This window comes from Falco biarmicus, chromosome 6 (assembly GCF_023638135.1).
Source record: "Falco biarmicus isolate bFalBia1 chromosome 6, bFalBia1.pri, whole genome shotgun sequence".
NCBI classification, from domain to species: Eukaryota; Metazoa; Chordata; class Aves; order Falconiformes; family Falconidae; genus Falco; species Falco biarmicus.
The window spans coordinates 49,503,602-49,522,849 of record NC_079293.1 but is presented as its reverse complement, the minus strand read 5'-3'; the positions used below and the strand labels follow the sequence as shown (position 1 = coordinate 49,522,849).

General features: G+C 43.9%; 1 protein-coding gene across 1 annotated transcript in view; it reads left to right on the top strand.

Annotated features, from left to right (window-relative positions):
• The first annotated feature begins 9,934 nt into the window (after nt 1-9,934).
• Nucleotides 9,935-19,248, top strand: part of EZR (ezrin) — a 36,038-nt gene continuing 26,724 nt past the window's right edge. Inside the window, exon 1 of the mRNA XM_056342885.1 lies at nt 9,935-10,221. Coding sequence (XP_056198860.1) covers nt 10,210-10,221 — 12 coding nt within the window. The 5' untranslated portion in view covers nt 9,935-10,209. The remainder of the gene's footprint in view (nt 10,222-19,248) is intronic.

Genomic DNA, 19,248 nt, shown 5'->3' with positions numbered 1-19,248 from the left:
ACTCAATCTCAGAATTTTACAGGCACAGTAAAAGTCAGTGCTTAGGGATTTTACAGCCAGGAGAGATAATTTTGGTTATCTGCTTTGTCTAACATGAAACTCAGGTTGCCAGTCAGCAGCAACTTTTGTTTAGGGCTTTGTTTGAGTTAGATTGTTCTGCTGAAATTTAACACCTGCAAAAGCAAACAAAACTTCTTATTATTTAAGCCATTATTTACTCACCATTGCTGTGTGGTGGCATTTGAAACACAATACTTAATTGCTGCTTGAAGCACAGAAAAAGAGATCGTTTCAAATAGTACACATAGGTAACCGTGGGGAAAATGGTGACCGTAATCTTACTTGAAACTCCACCAGTATTTCAAAAGGCCTTAGCAATACACTAATGATACTGCATGCTGCATTTTAAGGTAATTCCTTTAAAGAGGGGAGTTTTGTTACATTCTTCTTTTTTTTTTTTTTTAAATAAGGGTGCAGACTGAACTCTGAGACAAGAAAGAACTTTGTGCAAGACTGTGCTGTTATCTAAAGAATATTGTTTCTTATCATTCTGGATTCGTACAGCACAGCTAAACCCACTACAGTGATGAGTGAGCAATTATTTCAGGCGACAGGGGTGGAGGGTACTGAGAGCAATGCAGGGAAGGAGCACATTTAGATATCAGGAAAGATAACACAGTAGAAATCATTCCGTGACATTGCTCGCTTTAGGACAGCCTCCTAAAGGGATCAGGAGAGTTCCCATCAGTTTGAACACAACTGGAAAAAATGCTGTGTTGCTAGAGATGGTTGTGCTTGGAGAGGAAGAGTGTGGGTGAAGTGCTTTTGTTAGCCCTGCCATGTTGCTTCCCAGGAGCAGCTTAGGTGCAGCTCTCCAGGCTGCCCCTGAACCCTGCCAGGCACATCTGCTCTGTGGAGGGTCCCCCCCTGCACAACTGCCTGGTGGCTTTCTCTGCAAGCACATCCAGCTCTTGCTCCGCCCGGTGAATCAGCTGCACGTGCACACCCTGCACACCCTGCTCGGTTGTCATCTCTGAGGCCCTTTTGGCATCCTCCTGCCACACAGTGTCAGCAGGTGAAGGGGAGCGAGGCCAGCAGCCAAGACTCGGGTTTTCTGCTTGGTGCTACTGTCCTGCCCTGGCAGAGCAGCCATGGAGGGCTGGCCAGGGAAGCTGCCCCACTGGCCTGGCCTGCCGTGCCCATGGAGAGGGCCGAGCCCTTCTCACAGGCTTTTGCAAGCCTCGAAGACCAGCTTCCCCACGGATCGTAGGCAAGACGCCACTTGTGGCCCTAGGCCCAGGGCCTTGGATGCTCTGAGCACAGGTTGTGCCTGGGGTGACTGCGCTTCAACACTCGGTGTCAAAAGCAGGGCACGTTACTTGGTGTGGCCTGCTCTGAAGCTCTTGTAACAACATCCCAAGTGCTCACATCTGGCTTAAAAATGAACCCTGCAAAAGAAGGCCATAGCTGACATACTTTCACCTCACTCTCCATTTGCTCTGGCAGGCAGACCACAGTCAGGGAGGACAACACAGAGCAACCAACTTTCTCATTGGAAAATGCCACACCTGACAGTGTAGTGTGCCTGAGGGACTCTATGGTTCACCCATGTCTACAAGATGTTTCCAGCTGTTGTGCTTCTGGTCTCTGGGGCTGGCTTTGGAGGAGGTATTCCAAGGCAAGTCTATGAAGGTCTCCAGTGGACATATGTTTGTACTAAACCACCCAAATGAGTCTGTAAAGCCAAATGACATAGATGGGAAAAACAGACAATCTTCTTGGATACAGAAACTCCATGTGTGATTGCTGCAATGACAATGTTTTTACTGCTGCAAGATAATTAAACATACTGAACAATTAACTCATGAACCACTAGCTCTGGAGTCACCAGATCCTCGCTCTCAACTGATACCAGGTGGAGGGACACAACACCCTGCTTCTGGAGTCCAGTGGCACCTCACCCTTCTCCTCCCACACTGTAAGTGCTTGAAGGTCGAAACAGAGCAGTGGACCAACAATCTGGCTTCAAAGGCGTTGCTAGCAATTGCCGAGAGGTCATGCAGATGAAACCAAGGCACAGAAGGCAATCATAAGGTTACATGTTATAGATTTCACCCCCTCATCTTACATTTGTCTTTTATTAAAAGAGGCCGAAGAATTCATCGTGCCACTTTTAAAAGATAATCAGCTTACTAAGTAAGTGAAACACTGAGCTAAGCCATGTTCTGCCCAGGAGCAAACCAAGTCTGTGTGAGATCCTGGTTACATCTGAGGCAACACTTCAGCTCTATTTTGAAGGCTTAAGTGGTACTTAGTTAGTACCTAGGTCCTGAGTTATCTGCTGCAAACAGGTGAAATTCACCAGCTATTTTAAAGGTAGCATAATAATACTATTTTCCAAAGTGTTTTGAGGAGTTGCTAGCCAACATGCTACGAGACTTGGTGTTTATCTTTTGTGTCATGCGTCAGAGGTAATTACTTCACAAACTAGGTGTGTCATTAAGAAGGACTGAAAACTCCCTTTGTTTCAGGTTGCCTGCATGCCTCAGTGTGGCAGGTGAGCAGTAATCAGCCCCATCCCCTTCTCCTCCAGTGAGGCCTCACAGAAGTTATTTGGTTTGGTAGCCTCTTTGTTTCTGAGTTACTGGCTTTGGGGCAGCAAGGGCTGATGAGATAAGGTGACTGTGTATCTGCAACCTTGACATAAAGTGGATTTAGTTTGCCCTCAGTGTTTAGCAGGGTTGTTGAAAACTAATTAAGGATATATGTAGCCATTTGTAAATTGCCTATGAGCCATTTGTTATGAAACACAAATAGCTTTTTCTCATGAATGAATATTTAATTGAGGTACAGATCCAAGTAAGGCCTTGCAAAATATCAGAGTTAAAATTCAGGTCTGGTGAAAGTAGGCAGTGTTTTGCTTTGTTTAGCAATGTCACCCTGCTTATACCTGCCTTGTATTTGGTCTGATGTCTTTATCAGTGCCTACCTGTTTTAGCATTATTTTGTTATCAAAGAGCAAACAGAGGATTTCCCAAGAGATAGGTGGATTCTTGTACTTCAGACTCCAGCTTAGTGTCTTACTCACGATATACTAAAGTCAAAATTACCCTCCTTTATCTCCGAGAGAAGTCTCCATTGTATATTCTCTCCTAATGCAGTGCTGGGAGTTCCCTGTGAAGCCTCTACTGCTGTTGAGCAGCTGCAGCTTGAGTGGAGCAGAAATAACTTTACCTCCTAATGACATTTGGAAATGTTCGTATCCACAGCAGAAGCAAGTGGTGCAGAGTAGGAGAGCTAATGTACAGACCAGTAATAAACAGCAGCCCAAATATTACATATTTTCTGTTTCCCTTGCTATTGGATGCATATTTTAAGGTTAACCAGCCTTACACTACAAAATAAACCTGATCTCTAATGTTCAAAGGGGGAGAGGCCTTGTGTATAGAGCCCTTAAATAAGGCTAAAATATGGCAAGATAATCTGGAAGAGCCAGTCCTGAGAGGAAAAATAGACTAGAGTGATATTTGGGATCTTCTGAACTTTACCTAGTAACCTCTGCATCAAGCAATTATTTCTGTTTCCATTAGGGAAGAATATGAGAAAATGGTCTTTTGATAGCTGGCACCTAACTGCACAGTAATGCACAGCTTGTATCACTGACTTGGCTCGGGCAAGAGCCATGCTAGGTGTTTTATCTTGGCTGAGTATTTAACTGCAAATTGCATTATAGATAGTGCATCTTCTGAAACTGAATGAGAAATACAAGTACCAGTCTACGCAAGTGACTTCTACAACTTATACTGGCACTTGGCCATGGAGAGAACTGGACAGGAGGTAGAATCACTGTCATTCAGTCTTGAGGCTGGAGTTTAAAGCCTTTCTAATGTTACAGGCTTGGTTTGAGAATCACCAGGTGAAACTCAACAGTTTTGTTAATGCTGAAAGTCAAACAACATAGCCCTTCTGATCTTAAAAGGTGTGAGTCAGCATCGTACCACAGGAAAAGAAAATGTACTCTATGTCCATTAATTGTACATTGAACTCTGCACTCTTATTTTAGCCCTGAAATCCTGAATTCTGGTACTTTTAGTTAACTTACTATTTGTATTTTTGAACTCTTACAGCCTCATTCCCACAGTGACAGTGATAGATGTCAGCGGTATATATAATTATAAAACAACCTGGAGTAAAAAAAACTTCAGTACACAGACAGGAATTGTTTTTTCCTCTGTCAATGAGTGGGCATTTATTTTGCCTTCACCTTCCTTACTACTCATGCCTGCTCTAAGAACACATCTGTGCTCCATTTGTGAAGCATGTGAACTAAGTTAGTTCACATTATTTGACCTGCTGTTTTTGTCAACACCGGCTTTATACATCTCTAGTTTGACGTTAAAAAAACCAAACAAACCAAAAACAAAACTAGACGAGCTGGTCCCTATAGAAAGAGTTCAGATGTGCAGGGGCTATTTGCAGTATATGGCACTCAAGTCTGGTTTTAATCAGATTCCAAATAAAAAAAGCACAAAGGATGATATCAAGGTGGAACAGAGATTACTTAACCAGGGGAACTCCCTTCCTCTTTCCTTTCTTATCATACGCGTTAAGATCATTATTTCATTTTGAGACGTAAAAGCTGTGTTGCCTCTAGTTTCCATTTGCTTTGAGTCTTGGACAAACATAGCTGAATATACATGTGGTATGATCTCCACAAATTCAGTATGTCATGAACTTGTTATTTTACACATTTTTAAGCAATGCTTTTTGACATGATTGTTCTCATTCAGTAGATTCAGAAAACTCTCAGTGCTTTTTCTATTTGGTTTTTTTTTTTTGGTAAGATCCATAAATCATTGTGGATTTCAGTTACAGAGATGATTACTATAGATTTTCCTTCCCTGACCACATGCATGTTTAAACCTGCCTTTGAGTAATATTTTATCTATATTTTACCTACCACTAAGTGTTGCCTTCCCCATTCTTTGTAAATAATTTCTCAGTCTCAGTGTATTCAAAATGTAAATGCCAAATTATGATTTGTTTCAGTCCAAAAGAAGATTTCATTGCACAGTTTGCATCACTCCCTGTGAAAGTTTCCTGTAGAAGAAGTGAAGAATGTGTTACTGGAGTTGTTACCAAGACAACTGTCATGGGAACTGAAAGCAAATTGGCCTTGGGACTTTTCAGAATTTTTGCTGAGAAGAAACATATTCAGAATCTTCCTTTAAGCTTTTCTCTCCTTTTATGATGGGTAAGAACAAACCAGATAAAATCCTGAAGTCTTGTCTGCTTCTTTTTCCTTCTAACCACATCTAAAATAATCCTTCATGAGCTTCATTATATATATATTTCTTCATAACCTAGCATGTCCTCATAGGGCTGCATGATGATCAATCAGAGGGCAAGGTAATCCCAAGGAAAACTTGGGGGTGCAGCTGGAAAATAAAACGAATGCAAAGATAAGGTTCTTCCAGCATGTAACCATTGGATCATTTAATGAGGTTTATTTCCAGGCCTGAACTCACCTAACCATTTGTTAGTACAAAAAAACCTTGTGGGAACCCACGTTTAGTGGAAAAAAAAACCATTAACTGAACTTGGCAGAAGCTTCACATTTAGCAACAAGTGAAAATGAAGTGCAAGCTTTGTGCTCTTTTACCTCTTATATCCCCTTTAAAAGAAACCCAGAGAATGTCAACAGCACTTTGTCAATAGATGCTGGTCCACTGTGACCTGAATTCGTTGGATTTTCAATAAGCTCAGCATGGGTAGTGGGGAAGCAGTTCTCAGTGCAGACAGAACTAGAACTCTCCAGGTCCTTGTCCACTCTTCTTGAAGGCTGACATTTCAGGAATTATAATGCTAAAATCTCAGAAACTGCAATGGGGAATAAGCTTCCTATTCAGTCATGCACAATGGAAAGAAGCTATTGTCAATAATACCATATGGTTCTTTTTTCTCCTGCATCTCTTCCAACTGACAGAGAAAATCACCCTCTTGACTGTCCTAGATGACAGCAAATCTCGTTAAATTTCTACAACATGGCTCAGAACATGGCATCCTTTAACTGCTGTACTGAATGTCCTTTCTTTTAACTGCTATAATAAATGCAGTCTGTGAGTTGTGAAGAGGACAGAGTTAGCTACTATAGATTCCCAGTTAGTGAAAAAGTCCTGGAGTAAAACTGCAAACAAACCAGCAGAGGTGCTGCGAAACTCTTCCAGCTATGCCTTGCCAAACCTGGATAAAGATTTCTATATGGAGAAACAGGGAGTTCAGGTCTGCTTTTGTTGAGAGTATTGATTTTGCATGAGCAACCAAGAATGGGGTTTTTTAGGGTGCAAGATTCCATGTTTTTCCCAGTTCCAGGATGATCCGGCTTAGGAAGTTTTATGTTGACTAAAAATTGGCAGGCACCAAGACTGTTAAGGAAAGGCCACTTTATAGCAACAGGAGTTGCTTTAGCAAATTCTGGCAAATACTTGGATTTCATAAATGTTTTACATCAAGTTGGAGTGTTATTACAGGTTAAAGCACAACAGGAAAATTAAATGAATCTTCTCTTTAAGGGAAGGCTTGATGAGGATGACCGTTTGGTTAGGGGTCAGTAAGGTACAGAAACTGTTACAGAGAAGGAAACAGAAACTGGGTTCTGCTACTGACCTGCTGAGCAATCAAGATCCTTTCATCACCTCCTCTGCCTTAGTAATTCCTGTAAAATGTTAGTAATGCTATCCTCTTAATAAAGCAGGTTAAGAATAAGTGCTGGATCAGAGCAGATCTTAATCCTGTAACATAAAGGCTTCATTTTGATTTGAGTGTTATGCTTAATTGTGAGGTCTGACTGAAGGTGCTCTGATTAGGGTAGATATAAAATCTCTCTTTCTTAGCTAATGCTGAAATCTAGAAGTAACCAAGTTCCATAGATTTTTCATGTTCCCCAACTTCTACATTTATATATTTTTTTCCCCAGATTTCTATTTCTGCCCCAGCCTGTCCTGATGGGGGTTGATTGCTCTGCACCCATTTCATGTCTGCTCAAATATTCCCTCACCCAGACTCCAGAGGGGATTCAGTCTGTAAGCATTCTTAGATGATGCTTTTCAGTATTGTACATGGTGCCCATGCTCCCAACCTGTCAGGATACTCTCAGGAAAACCAGAGAACTGAGGGCTTCCACCCCACCTCTGGAGGAGAGGACAGCTAGATTGGTTTGCATCTGCAAAGGATCAGTAGGCTTCTGTATAAAGGGAAGAAGGCGCTGGCATTATATACCTTGCCATCCTTTGGGGGAGAGGAAAAAAAATATCAAGGAAGGAGCTCAGGGACCCAGCTATAGAAGAAAGTTTCATATTGTCACTAAAAAAGTGTTTAATAAGGCACCGTGCTCTGCAGGCAAGAGGGTTTGAAAACACACATAGCAGAAGGTGGAAGCCTAAGGAGGTGAAGGATCTCTAATGTATACTCCAAGTTGGCAGTTGTTCTGGTTCCTTCCACAGAAGACAATTCTTCCTGTCTAAGCTTGATATGTTCATGGTGGTTGGTTTTGGGTGGAGTGGTGTTGAGTCAGCTGGTAGTTATGGATACCATTGAGGTATCTACCTTTCCCCATGTATTGCAAGCGATTATGGGAGAATAGCACAAGGTTATGTGCTGTGGCAAACAGGAACCTAAAGATTGTATGTTGCCACACTTAATTATTAGTTACCTAAATTCCTTTTGCCTCTAGGTCTGTGTGGTTAGGAAGCAATGGTAAGCGTAAAAAATAATCAGGGGGTTAAGCTTGGATATGTAACTAACAAATGGAAACAAATACTTACCTGACTGATTCAAGATTCATAAACTTTGAAGATATTATGATCTATTAAATGAGGCATCACTCTGACATGGAATAGATCCAGCATGGAGCCCCAGGATGATGGTCTCTGCACCCATGTTGAGCTACAGACAGGAAAGGATTTTGGGAATAGAAATCTAGGATAGAAATGGGCTTCCCATTAGATCAGTGCAATACTCTGTTTCTAGGGTATGCAGACACACAGAAGTTGTTTTGGCTTTTCTTTTTCCTGTCACAGCCAAAACTCTGGATTTTAAGACTAAGGAATGAAAATACCTCATCTCTATCCTTTTCCACCCCCCAAAAAACCCCACAGATGCCACTTAAGGTTCTGAATGAGAGCTGCAAAAGCTGGGTTCTTAAAGCACTCCTTACTTGGAACAGTTGCTCCTTACGCTTGGCAGCCTACACAAAACACTGTGATAATCTGGTCTGGTCCATGTCCAGTATTATCCTACTGAATAAGGCATGAATCCCAGCATAAACTTATTGCTTAATAGAAGAACACAGAAAGTCGCTTCACAAATCATATTTTGTTAAATTGACCTGATCCAAGTAAATCACAGTGGAATTATTTCATCGGAAAACTGAAGCCGTAACTGTTTCCCACAGATGTTTGATCTCATGGCCCTTTTCTTGGAAGCTGTTCAGCTCAGACTTTCTTCTCACCTGCTGTTGCAAACTGCCGCCCCCATGGCTCCGTTTTGATAGTAAAGTTTCCTTTAATCCCTGAGGATCATGCAACAGGAACGGAATATAACTGTGAATTCTCTCAGCCTCTGATTTGGCTTCCCTCCCCTTTCTCTCACAGACGTGACACTGTAATGATTCTTTTATTTCCTGTGGTACTACCAGTTGCTGCCTAGTGGACTCTGTGAAGGAAGACACCATTTGGATCTCCTTCGGTGCAGAGCTGTATTGTTAGGGCTGTCCTTTCTGTTACCACCCCTTGATATTTCCCAGGCTCTCTCCTGCCCTGTATTTTTTCCATTTAGTGGGTCATTACTCGCCTTGTTCTGTGCCTCCCTGTTCCCACCTTATGCTTTTCTGACCAAACAGCCAGACGCTGCTTGAACTGGGGATGTTGCAGGCAACAGCTCAGGTACCGGCTGTGTGATTTCCTTACCTTACAAGCTCAACCTCATGCCATTGCCGGCACAATGGAAAAGCTGCGTCCCACAGGCTGCTGCCTATGCCCACGGAAATACAGTGTGCTCTTGTGCCCAGCCAAGAGCAGGGATGCTGTGGGAGACCTGCAGAACTCGCAGACACAATCTGCAGGAGTGCGTTCCTGGGTGAGGAGGGAGAAGGAACAAGGGGCAGAGACACAGAATTTGTAGTCTTTGCCTATAAAGTATTAGGCTACTTGCATGATCTTTTGTGGTCTCGATGAAAGATCAGGGCCAACTGAAGTATACTCTTTGCTTTCTAGTTTCTAAGCTGAGATTTTCAAACTTTTCCCTCTTGCTGCCGTTGTTGAAAACGTGTTTTACTACGCAAAGCAATCCTGTGTTTTGTTATAGCAATCGTTATCTCCCGACTTGGCACTTCAAGAAACACAGCGACTGTTACAGACTAGCGACGAAACACACGAAGTGCCAGCGCCCGTCCTTACGGGGAGCAGTACGGCATTCCCGGTTCCCCGGGCTGGAGGCAGGGGCAGCGGGGCGCTGGGGGAGCCCCGCACGGCAGCCCGCCCGCCGCCCCCTCTCCGTCCCCTGGTCAGGACCCCTTCCCCGAGCCAACCCCCGGCCCCGCCGCCCCGGCTGGCGGCACGGGCAGGTGCGGGCGCGGCGGCGGGGCTCGCCCCGGCAGCCATGTTGCGATGGGCAGGGCGGCGGGGCTTGGCGCCGGGGGTGAGGGGTCTCGGGTGGGGGGCACGGAACGGGCGGCGCAAGGAGTGCCCGCCGCGGCCCTGCCCCTGCCCCTGCCCCTGCCCGGCGGGCCACCGGCGCGGCGCCGCCCCCGCCCAGCAGCACCTGTTGCCCGACGGTTGGCGGGCGGCCCCGCCTGCCTCTCACGCCGCGGGGGCTGGCTGGCGGCTCCGGACCCGGGTCCCTCCTGCGCGCCGTGGGCGTCGAAGCGAGGCCGGCAGGGGTGCCCGGCGACCGGGGGAGGCCGGTGCCGCGCTCGGAAAGCGCCGGGGGGAGCGGCGGGTAATGGCCGGCGGCGGTGAGTCACCGCGGCGGCCCCACCTGCGTACTTAACCGCCGCCGGGCGGCCGGCGCCGCACTCGTGGGCTGTGCTGCTGCCGTGGCCGGGAGCGGCTCCTTCCTCCTCCTCCTCCTCACAAGGCGCTCGGCTGAGGCGAGGCAGCCGCTGCGTGAGCGTTTGTCTTGGGAGCAGGAGAAGCACCGGGACCCCTCAAAATGCCGAAGCCGGTAAGCGGGGCACGGGGTGGGGGAAGCGCCCTACGGGGCCGTGCCGGGGCCCGCCGGGCGCTGGCCGTTCGGGGCTGCCCGAGCCCGGGCGCCTGACGGGGCGGTCGGCTCCCGGTGCCGCGGCGGCGGCTTCTGCGGGGTCCCGCTGCCCCGCGCTGGAAGGGCTGGGCCCGGGTCCCCGCCGCGCCCCTGGCCCGAGCTCCCCGCACCGGGACGGGGCTCTCCGGACCGAGCACCCGCAGAACTTCTCCGCGGTGCGCGGCGGGAGCCGCGGGCTCCCCCCGGTTCGCACGGGCGCTCCAGAGCCGAGCAAGCGGCCGCTGGAAGCGGGAGGGCTCACCGGGGCGGCTCGCTTCGGCCGTGCGTGCCGCCGGCGTCACGGAGGCCCCTCGGTGGGCTGGGGGTGCGGGGCCTCGCCTTCCCGCCGCCCCCCCGCTGCGGCGGCAGGGGAGGGAGCTCCGGGAGGGTGCTGGAGGGATCAAAGGGTGGATCGCTCCGTCTTCTGCAGCGCTGCCGCGCTAGAAACATACGGACGACCCCAGCAACTCTGAAAGAGCTTTTACCACACTCCCGCTAACGAGAGAGAGCCAAACTGCGCAGACCTCCATTCAGTATTTGCATGGCCTGTGCGTTTTTCTACAGGAAACGTGCATGTGCCTGTAAACGTTGGAGAAACTTTTTTCCCCTTGCTTTGCTAAAAGCTAATGCCAGGGACTCTTAACGCACTTCTCCACGCTGCTCTTTACTAGTCACTATCAAAAACCTGCTTCTTCTTTTTGTCTCCTTTTTTTTTTTTTTAAATTGAACAAACTTGACTATCTTTTTTTGTCCCTGTCACTTTCTTGATGCAACAACCGCCCCCCCCCCCCGAATCTCATAGTGCATATTTTGCTTGTTTTAAAGTCTGCTGGTTAGAAACTATTAATTCCCTTGGGGAACCAACTGCCTGATGCGAAGCCTTGAGCAGTCGTTGGACCAGGCACACTTTTGAGCCCTGATGAGCATAATCAGAACGAATTGTTGTTGCTGTCTATTTTCAATAGAGGCAGTATTTCTTAAAATACAGCACAGTGAAGGACTCAAGCGAGTATTAGCTGCACTCTGTGAAATGAGAGTTAACAGGCTTATCTTTATGGTAATAAGCAATTGATGTTTTACCACCATAACATTAAAGTTAGGTTTAATGTACTCCACCCCCCCCCAAAAAAAAAAAAAAAAAAAAAGAAAAAAGTGGTTAGGTTAATTTAGATTGCAGTTTCTGTAAACCAACTAAAAAAAAAAAAAAGGTACCAAGTCGTTTTCAGTTTCTTTGGCTGTATTTCATCAGTAGGAGGTGACATATTACTGCATATAAAAATGTATACTGGAAGGACCCTTCTGCAACTGCGGGAACAAATATATAATTTATAATGCATGGATATAAAAGGTTGTGTGTGAATAATCTCTCTCAGCCTTATTAGCCATTTGCTAATTACAGAGTGCTTTCTTGAAATATCTTGGTCAGAATAATCTGAAATCCTGATTTAGGACTAAGTCGTACTGGAAGCCATGGATAGGTGTCGAAAGACTCTTTAATCTCTTAAAAAAAAAACAAACCCACAAACAAACAAAAAAAACCCCAACAACAACAAAAAAAACCCAAAACAAACCCCACCAAATAACATCACAACAACAAAAAAACCCCACCAAAAATCAAACAGCTGTATTCATCCTTTTACCTGGCATGGCTATGTTCATATTCTGTCATAGATGGTGATTTTTGTTTGTTTCTTTGCTTACTAGCCACTGAATAACAGAAATGGATGGTGTAAACTGCTGCCTTCTGGGGAAGGACAGCTGTACTTTAATGATTTCTGAGATGTGACCTACTAGCTGGGATTTATGGACGCGGCTTCATGCCAGTAGCTTGTACAATATAAGTGCCTTTTTTAATCTGCTGCTCAGTAGGGCTAACTGCCACCTTACTGTAAAACAAAAAGGAATTTTGCAGAGGTTATTTTAATAAAACACACTGTTTGGTCTGACTGCTTCAGACTGAGACTGGATTTGGATCCTTCCCAACCCAGCTCATTTGGTCTTAATACAGCTAAATAGGATTCCTGTGCGTTTGCAGGGGGCCGGGGGAGAGAATGTAAAGCCGTCACTCCAGAGGCAGAACTGTGTTCAGGATGAATGTGACAACAGCCTTTGGCATGCGTGAGGAATGATAGCATGAACTCTTGGGACGCACAGGGAAGCAGTTTGTTTCTGAGAGGTGTTTAACATGGCTACTAAATATTTATTACCTACGCTTATTTGCATGTGTCTTGTCTGCATGGCAGAAGTAAATATGATGTTGCTTGGCAGACTTCATGCTGCTGTGGGAGTTTGAAACACTGGTCATCAGTTGTTTATAAGTAAAGATTAAGATGCCAAAGCAAAACTTTGGCAATGCTAACCCACACCCCCTAAAACCAGTAAGTTAAACCTTTTATATGAAACTGTTGGTTTTAAAAAATTAAGCATGTATGCACAAAGCTTACAGATCATGTAGTTTATTCTTTCACAGTAAAAAAATAGTAAATCCATTAACACTAGAACATATTTTAATGGAGTACCAAAGTGCTAGAAAGCGAACTATATTCCAGATTTTATGGTAATGTTTAATCACAATTAGTGGGATCTGATGCATGTTTATAGCACTCAAATTTTAGTAACAGTAAAAAAAAAATATCTGAAATAAATGTATTTGTTAGTATAGGCAAGTGTTGATTTATAATTCGAATACAGTCAGTCTGCCATGTTTGACAGTTACAAAGTAATGAGGTCTCTCTAAGGTAAGCTATAAATATATAACTTGTAGCAGTTCATAAGGGCTGATGGCTGGGAGTTCATCAACAGTTCAGATACATAATTTCCATCTAGTCTGTACAGAGGTTCATTAGGCTTCACAGGTGGTGAATTATTATGTAAGGAAATGCAAGGGATGTCATCTTGTCCAAATCTTGCTATGCTATCTGGAAACAAGTGAAATGCTAAATAAACTTATTTGCTCAGCTTTACATCTTTTCATTGCTGTAGTGCCTGCATGCACTCCGTGTTTTTCTTAGGTGTGTGTTACCAGTTTATTTCTGTTTGACTCACTGAATGGATGGTGTTTCAGCTGAATTACATCCTTTTGCAAAACAAACCAGTCTAATAAATTGTGGCAAGAACAGCATGGCTGTGGGCTAATGAACAGTGCTTACTGAAGAAGGGAATATGATCTCTGGTCTGCAGACCTGTTAATTTGATCTGACCTACCAGCAGTTACTTTATCGAAGGTAGATTATTTATTTTTTTTTAATTTCCTCTTGGGAGAAAAAAAAAATTAAAGCTTCACAAGAAATGAAGTCAGCTTTGCAGTAGAGCATTTGATGTAGTGTCACACAAGAATCTGTAATACTTGTGTGTATGCGTATAAAATGTGTAAGGAGAGCACAGCAGTAAATGCAGTCTAACAGCTTCTGGTGCTGAAGAGAAAATAAAGTGAATGACATCCAGAAGCACCATTTTTTAATACCTTTACTAATAGCCTGTGGTCAGAAAGCTGAGCATACTAATGAAATCTGCTAATGCCGTGCTGTTGAGGGGGAGGTATTATTGATGCAGAGGACCACCATATACAGGGGGTTGAAGGGCTGGGGCAAGAAGGTCCCATTGCAATAGTTAAACTTGGAGGTGTGGAGGAAGAAGGTGCCTCACTATATAGGATGGGAGGATATGGGTTCATCGGTGGTAGTATGACTGTCTTGTGCATGCCATCTGCAATGCATAGGGTTTCTCTAACAGAAAGCATTAATAGAAGGTGCTAGCGAACTCTTTCCTTGAATATAAGTTGCCCTTACCTGTGTCCAGAAGAGACAAATTCAAAGCTGAATGTAGAGAAGGGTTTGGGGATGACTAGAGGCAGAAAACCACTTCACAATAAGAGAGTGCTTGGCTGGTTTAGCATGGCAGAATTAAAGAAGTTACCTCTTCCTTCACCTGTATAAAATGTAAAGGTTCAAATGCCAAAGAAGAGGAAGAATTGCTCTAAGCAGAACTCGTGGCTCAAGAGACTTTTAAACATTAGAGCAGTCAAGTGTGTGTGGTGTGGTTTAGGATATTTTTTTGTTTGTTTTTTTGGATTTGGTGGTGTTGGTGTTGTGGGTGGGTAGGAGTGGGGTTTTTTTACTCCTTGTTGCTCTTATTAGGAGACTGTTCCAGGACCTAACATCCCTTAACATAAAGCTTGACAAGGAGACGATTTAATGCTGCTGCCTGTAGGAGTGGGGAACAGGAACCGATGACTCAAAAGCTTTTTCCCACCCGTTTTGTTGTTAATAATGTGCTAGTGTGTGCTAAGCATTAGGTGGTTAGACAAGTCCTCCATACCTGTTTGATGCTGAATATACATGAATTCTGAAAAAAAGTCCTTGAAGACAGCATGCAAGTCTTCTGCCAAACCTTCAGCTGTCTGTGAACAGGTTATGGCATCATAAGTTCAACAGGTTTATGACAAGCTAGGCCAAAGAGATGCAAATGTAGTGACAGGAATTTATGCTAAATACAAATAATAATTGTTCTCAGATATTCCTAATTTATTCTTGATTATGTATCTTTTAACTACACATAGCAGTTTTGTCTGAGTTCTTCACAGCAGATTGCTAGAACTGGACAGAAATAAAAATATATTTTCATATCCTTAAGTGCTTATAATTAATTAAAATACTCTTAGCTTATGGATAGTTATAGATTTAGCCAGGAATAAAATCTTACACTCTCCTTGTAAGCACCAATTGCAGTACATCGGATGATTTGGTGTATAGCATACTTGATACCAGGAGGTGTATCTGTGGTGCAAAATGGAAATGTAAGGAAGCTTCCCTATGCCAAATGTGAGAACTCCCACTCATAGCTGCAAAAGGAAGGTGGAGGGTCCTATTAACAGTAAATTTAAGGAGTAGTTCGCAACTAAAGTTGTAAGAGAATGAGCTCACAGTTGTGCCAAAAACCTTATTTACTGCATGAGCTGAGTAAGCATTTCTGAGGGCAGTTTGTTCTGGGATGTTAGCTGTTCCAGAGAAATCAAGGGTGTTAACTGTTATGTTAGTCACTGCTTAAAGAATTTCTTAGCCTTCTTAAAGGGCAGAGGGGGGGAGATAAGCCTTCCTGTTCTTCCTCCCTCCGCCTACATGAACGTCTTCCTCAGTCCATGAAAAAAAGCTGTGGTATGTCAGGACTTTTTGAGAATAAGTCGTCTTGATGACCACTGAAGATTCCCGAATCACTGTTGTTCTTGTTTGGCACTCTGTCCAAAGAGCTTTATGCACGCTGCAAATCCCATAATCACTCAATTGACCTTGAAGGAAGGCAGTGCTGCCTAAGATCAGTGAACCACACTGCACACTGTTAAGTAATGTATTTTAGCTGTGTTGTGTGCTTGCTTTGAAGCCTGGTTTCAGCATTAGATAAAAATTTAGCCTGTGAGCTGAGCAGTGCAGCTTTTTGCAGAAGTAACTGAAGTGTCTGGCTTTTACTGAGCCATGTATGGGATCCTTTCCCCTAGGAAAGGGAGAAAATTTTTGCTATGTGAGGCTGGAAACAAGACGTAGCTCAAGTACAGCAGCTAACCATGTTGCTTCCATATTGCTCATCTGTTCAGATCCAGATTTTGTTTCTCCTAATTCCTACTTCATAGTGGGGAAAAATCACCTGCCTTCTCTGCATCCGCTCTCATCTTTGAGAGCGCATGAGTAGCAGCCATGTGCTCAGCTGGGACTGATGAGCACCTGATACTATCAGCTCTCAATTAAAGTAAAAATCCGAAGTCTAAGAATTAACATGCAGGATTCATCTTCTAATTGACTAAGCTAGAGAAATTGTTGCCTGATGACCAAAGACTTGTATTTGGCTACTTACTGTGTAGGCTCAACGGAAGAGGTGCTGACACCCCTACAGTAAGTCTGTAGCCGCCTGCTAGCTTTGGGAAGGGAGTGTGGAATTGCCCTTTTTGAGAGAGGGTTATTGTGCTCTTGCTTCTCCCTCCCAGTTTCATGAACAGCTCTAGCTGTTTTGTAAAATGCAGAGGCATCACTATCACCATCTCTTCCTGTCTTGATTTTACATGAAATTATCTGTATTTGCTGTGATTATTACAGCCTCTGTGTGTGTAATGTGTGTGAGAGGCTTCTCTGGGGATGAGTCAATAGGCATCCAGTTGATGAATCCTGAACACACTTATGAAATGGGTGTAGAGATGCTCAGTTCTGCCAAGAGACCACCATTCTGCAGATGCATAGAGCAGATCTGAGCTGCCTGCTGCCTGAAGAAGTAGAGATTAAAGAATCTCACATTTATACTGGGGTGCCTGAATTTAACCAGTGTAGCCCGGTAGAGGACTTAAAAGTCTGTATGGTAAGATCTGGGCTTCAGAGCTCTTTGTGGGAGCTAAAGTTACTCTTAACATCTTGCCGAGTACACTTTAATTAAGCAAGCTAAGCTTTCACAACCTTTTGTCTTTGTAGATATAAGTGATCATAGAAAGTTCCTGGTGTACAAAGTATGTGGTGTGAATTAGAGGGTGGCTTTGCGTAATTGATATTTAGTGATCTCGCTGTAGGAGAGAATAGCTTTTGCCTTTAAAAACTGATGCAGCTGTGCAAGGAAACTTTTGAAAGTTACTTTTTCTGCCCACACTATTCTCTGGGTACGCTTTGGGAATCACTGGTGCATATTTGTTTGCCATCACACTTCTGTAGTGAAGGGCCTGTGAAGAGTTTCATCTCAGAAGCCCTCAAGCTGTTTGAGGGGTCAGGAAGTGGTATTTTGCTGATCCTTCCAATCACTTTCCCTGTGTGATCTATAGCTTCTCAAGAGCAATCTCTTTGTGCTTAGGTGACATTCCAGGACTTGCAATGACCTACCTTTATCAGGGAGCAAATAGTACCTGTTTTGTACTGTTTGAAGTACCTTGTTGGGAAGTGTAAGCATTGTAATGTATAGGATGTAAATCAGGTTATCAAGCTATCAGAGGTGATCACATCACAGAATCCCACTCATAAATTTCGCAAATACCATGTGGTACGTTCCACCAAAGTCCATGAGGTAAAATGAAAGACGCTGATTATGGAACAGGTAAAACAGAAGGGTAGGGTATTGAATCGATAAATCCCTCTTTGACAAATGGATTCTTATCTAGAACGCAGAATGAATGTACATCATTACCAGGTCTTGTGTGACTTGCTGAACTGCTATTTCTTGTTAAGTAAATGGGGTTCATGTCCCTTCTGCACTTAGACTTCTGTAAGAGCATGGCTGGCCTTGTAGGTGAGGCAGAAAGCCCCTGTAGCCTGATAGTATACCCCTGATGTTGGCCAAAAGCTGATGCCTAAGGAAGAGTATTTCAAAGATACACATCATTGCTTTCCTCTGAGCTGCTGCAGAGGTTTTGGAGGCTGGAAGTTCCTATATAATGAGTTACTAAATGGATTTCTGTGAACTTGTCCGGTTTCCCCTTGAAGCCATGTGAATTCCAGCATCCACAGTATGCTTTAACAAAGGCTGTCCTAGATAACCTTCACACTGTTTGGAAAGTTATCTAAAAAACTCCTTGCTACAACACTATTTAAAAAGCCTTTTTCTTGTTCAGAGTGGTGATGCCCTGTTAGTTATACTATTGATAGCGCAATGAACATGTGGTCTTTGTCCACCCTGTTCATGTAACTCATTAATTTATGTGCTCTTATATCCTAGCCTCAGTTAATTTTCTTGCAAACTGAGAAGTCCTAACTAGCTTAGTTGATCCTTGCATGGAAATTATTCCATGCCTTTGAACATCCTTGAGCTTTTTCCAGTTTGCATCTGATGAAAATACTGCTTTGTGTCCTATAACATCTCCATCTAGGAAGAGCATGGTTGTTGAGAACATTTCTCCAACAGCTGGTTCTTGGTCCCCTTAAACGCTCACGGCATAATCCTGTGAGATTAAATAATAATTTAGGTCTCTGAGAGAAGCCTTTTCAAAGCTACTAATCTGGCTTGCCTGCCAATTGACTACCTGGAGTTCCAGCTAGACATCTCATTTTCTTTGAGCTATTGGCCTAAAACACCAGTCACAGAAACTGTAGAAACTTGGCTGTACAAACTGAAACGCAAACTCTGCTGTCACTTGAAGTGACAGAAGCCTACTGTTTCTCTAGCAAGTAATTGGGAAACAAGTATCTGAAGAGGCTTTTTGGCTTGGAAAGAACCCCAATTCAAGAGTAGTTCTACACAGTGGAAATAATAACGTCCTGTTTGAAGTATCTTTCCCCAGCATTGATTCTCCAGTGTGGAAGAAACACAATCTACTCCCTACAGAAACAAGCAGCCCAAAAAAGGCTACTTTCCTCTAAACAATTTGTTTACAGTCACAGGCTCTCCCTGCATTCACACAGCCCACTCTGCTCCAATATAATGTGCTGGTTGTCCACCCCTGAAGAACAACCATCATACCTTGTGCTAGTACTGTTCATGCAGGGACTACTGAAGGTGTTGAGAGCTGTACACTGACAGGCTGTGTGGCTGCTGGGTCTCCAGGTGAGTATCTGTCAGACTTCTGACTCTTCGGAATGGCTCTGGGTTTTCCATGCATGTCGTTAGAACCTATGCCTCTGCATAAGTTTTGGAATAAAAGGCACCAGTATTGGTGTAGAATCTGCCTTGGATTCAGGGGAAGCTCTGAGGCTATTACAGCTTTTATTTAGATTATTCATGCCTTCAGACCTCTTCACTGTTTGTTGCGACTTGGTAGTGTGGAGTTTGACTTTTGCGTAAATTGTTGTGTGCCTGTCACTTCCAAATGAAAAAGCCAAGCAGAGGTATGAAATTGTGCTTGTGTTCTGGATCAAGACTATGATGTACTCCGCATTTTTTTAATTTTATTTTCCCTTACAAGAATCACAGAAGGATCATATTACTTTATGTAGCTGACTCATATAAATATTGGAGATGTTACATTGTTTACAAGATTCTTAAATCCTAATA